Below are 1,785 nucleotides of genomic sequence, written 5' to 3' on the forward strand. Positions count from 1 at the left end.
GCTCCTGCCGCAGCTACTGCTGCAGCCGCTGCTGCACGTGGCAGCAGCAGCTGCATGCAGACGCATTGGAACAGCAGCAACGCGAAAAGCAGCAGCAGCAGCACACTCACAACCACTGCAGCCGCAACACCACTGCTGCAGCAGCAAAACCAACGCCAGGAGCAGCAACAGCAGCAGCAGCAACAGCCGCAAAAGACAGGCCAGGACCCCGCCAACACCAGAACCAGCAGCAGCAGCAGCAGTAAAAGCAGCAGCAGAAATAGCAGCAGCAACAGCGGCAGCAGCAACAGCAGCAGCAGCACCTGCTCGAGCAGCTGAATGGCCTTCTGCGTGTCTTGGGGCACTCCCTCGCCTCTCAAGTGCAGCAAAGCCAAATCCCTTAAGGCAGCTCCCATTTTGCTGCTGCCTGCTTTCTGCAGCAGCTCTGCCATTCGCCTGCAAACCCCAAACCCTAAACCCTAAACCCTAAACCCTAAGCCCCAATTCCAAACCCCAGCCCTGGCACTTGAAGACTTAGCTTCAAACGCTAAACCCTAAACCCTAAACCCCAATGTCTGAGACTTTAAGGCGTGGGGCAGAGGCAGCCGCAAAAAGCTTCACCGCTTTGTGGCTTCGTCGGAAGCATTTTGCTGCTGCTGCTGCTGCTGCTGCTGCTCTATCAGCTTGGCGAGCTCGTAAGACGCAACGGGGTCATCATTTTTGGCCTGGACCTCCCAGTACTGCATCACGTCTTCCTACATCAAAAACCCTAAACCCTAAACCCTAGCCCCCTAAACCCTAAACCCTAAACCCTAAACCCTAGCCCCCTAAAACCTAAACCCTAAAGCTTGAGGCTTGACTATCTGCAGCAAGCGCTGAAGACCCGCTGTCTGAAGTGGGCTGCACATACACCTGGAAGTCTACTTCTGGCCTCTCAGCTGCTGCTGCTGCTGCTGCTATTGGAAATGCTGCTGCTGCTACTACTGCTGCTGCTGCTACTACTGCTGCTGCTGCTGTGTCACCTGCTGCCCTGCAGCATTTTGCTGCTCCCGGTGCTCCGTCTTGGTGTAGTGAGAAAGCCGGGCAGAGGGCGGCAGCTGCAGCAGCGGGATTTGAGGGTTTCGCTGCTGCTGCTCAGCCACAACTTCTGCTGCTTGCTGTAGCAGCAACCGCACCAGCAGCAACCGCAGCAGCAAAACGCCCCCACACATGCAACGAAACGCGCAGCAGCACTTTGTACAGCTGCAGCGGCAGCTGGAGGCATTGTGCAGCTCTCAGCAGCAGCAGCAGTGCAGCAGCAAAAGCGGCAGCAGCAGCAGCAGCAACTGCAACAGCAGCAGCAGGCACCCTTGCCTTGTACAGCCCTAGAGCCGCCCAACAGTCTGGCTCAACTCCATCCCCGAAGAGCAGCCTGCAGCGCAGCATGAAGTAATAAAAAAAGTTCAAGCAGCAGCAGCAGCAGCAACTGCAGCAGCAGCAGCAGCAGAAGCAGGAACCCACCGGAAGCCGGTGGCGAGGATCGACGGGATGTAGCCAGTGAGGGCCCCCAAGAACTGCAGCTGCGCAGCTGCTGCATCGCTTTGCTGCAGCAGCAGAGGCAGAGCAGCAAGCACAAATAGCAGCAGCAGCAGCAGCGGCACATCCAGCGACAGCAGCAGCAATACATCCAGCGAGAGCAGCAACAGCAGCAGCAGCAGCAGTAGCAGCAGCGTCACAACCGCTACATGGGTGCCCAATCATTTACGCAAGCAGCAGCAACAGCAGCAAAGGCAGCAACGAAAACAGCCGACAATCACTGGCTTTTCT

At 57.3% G+C, this 1,785-nt stretch overlaps 1 protein-coding gene across 1 annotated transcript; it reads right to left on the reverse strand.

The window, feature by feature from the left end:
• Nucleotides 1-596: 596 nt before the first annotated feature.
• ETH_00036080 (uncharacterized protein) lies at nt 597-1,390 on the reverse strand (the record flags this gene model as incomplete). Its single annotated transcript, XM_013380151.1, has 3 exons — nt 597-734; nt 1,002-1,136; nt 1,333-1,390. Coding segments are annotated over 3 exons (331 nt in total), but the record flags the coding sequence as incomplete, so codon positions are not given.
• Nucleotides 1,391-1,785: the final 395 nt, after the last annotated feature.

The sequence above is a fragment of the Eimeria tenella genome, genomic scaffold (genome assembly GCF_000499545.2).
Source record: "Eimeria tenella Houghton genomic scaffold, Eth_scaff4516, whole genome shotgun sequence".
NCBI lineage: Eukaryota > Apicomplexa > Conoidasida > Eucoccidiorida > Eimeriidae > Eimeria > Eimeria tenella.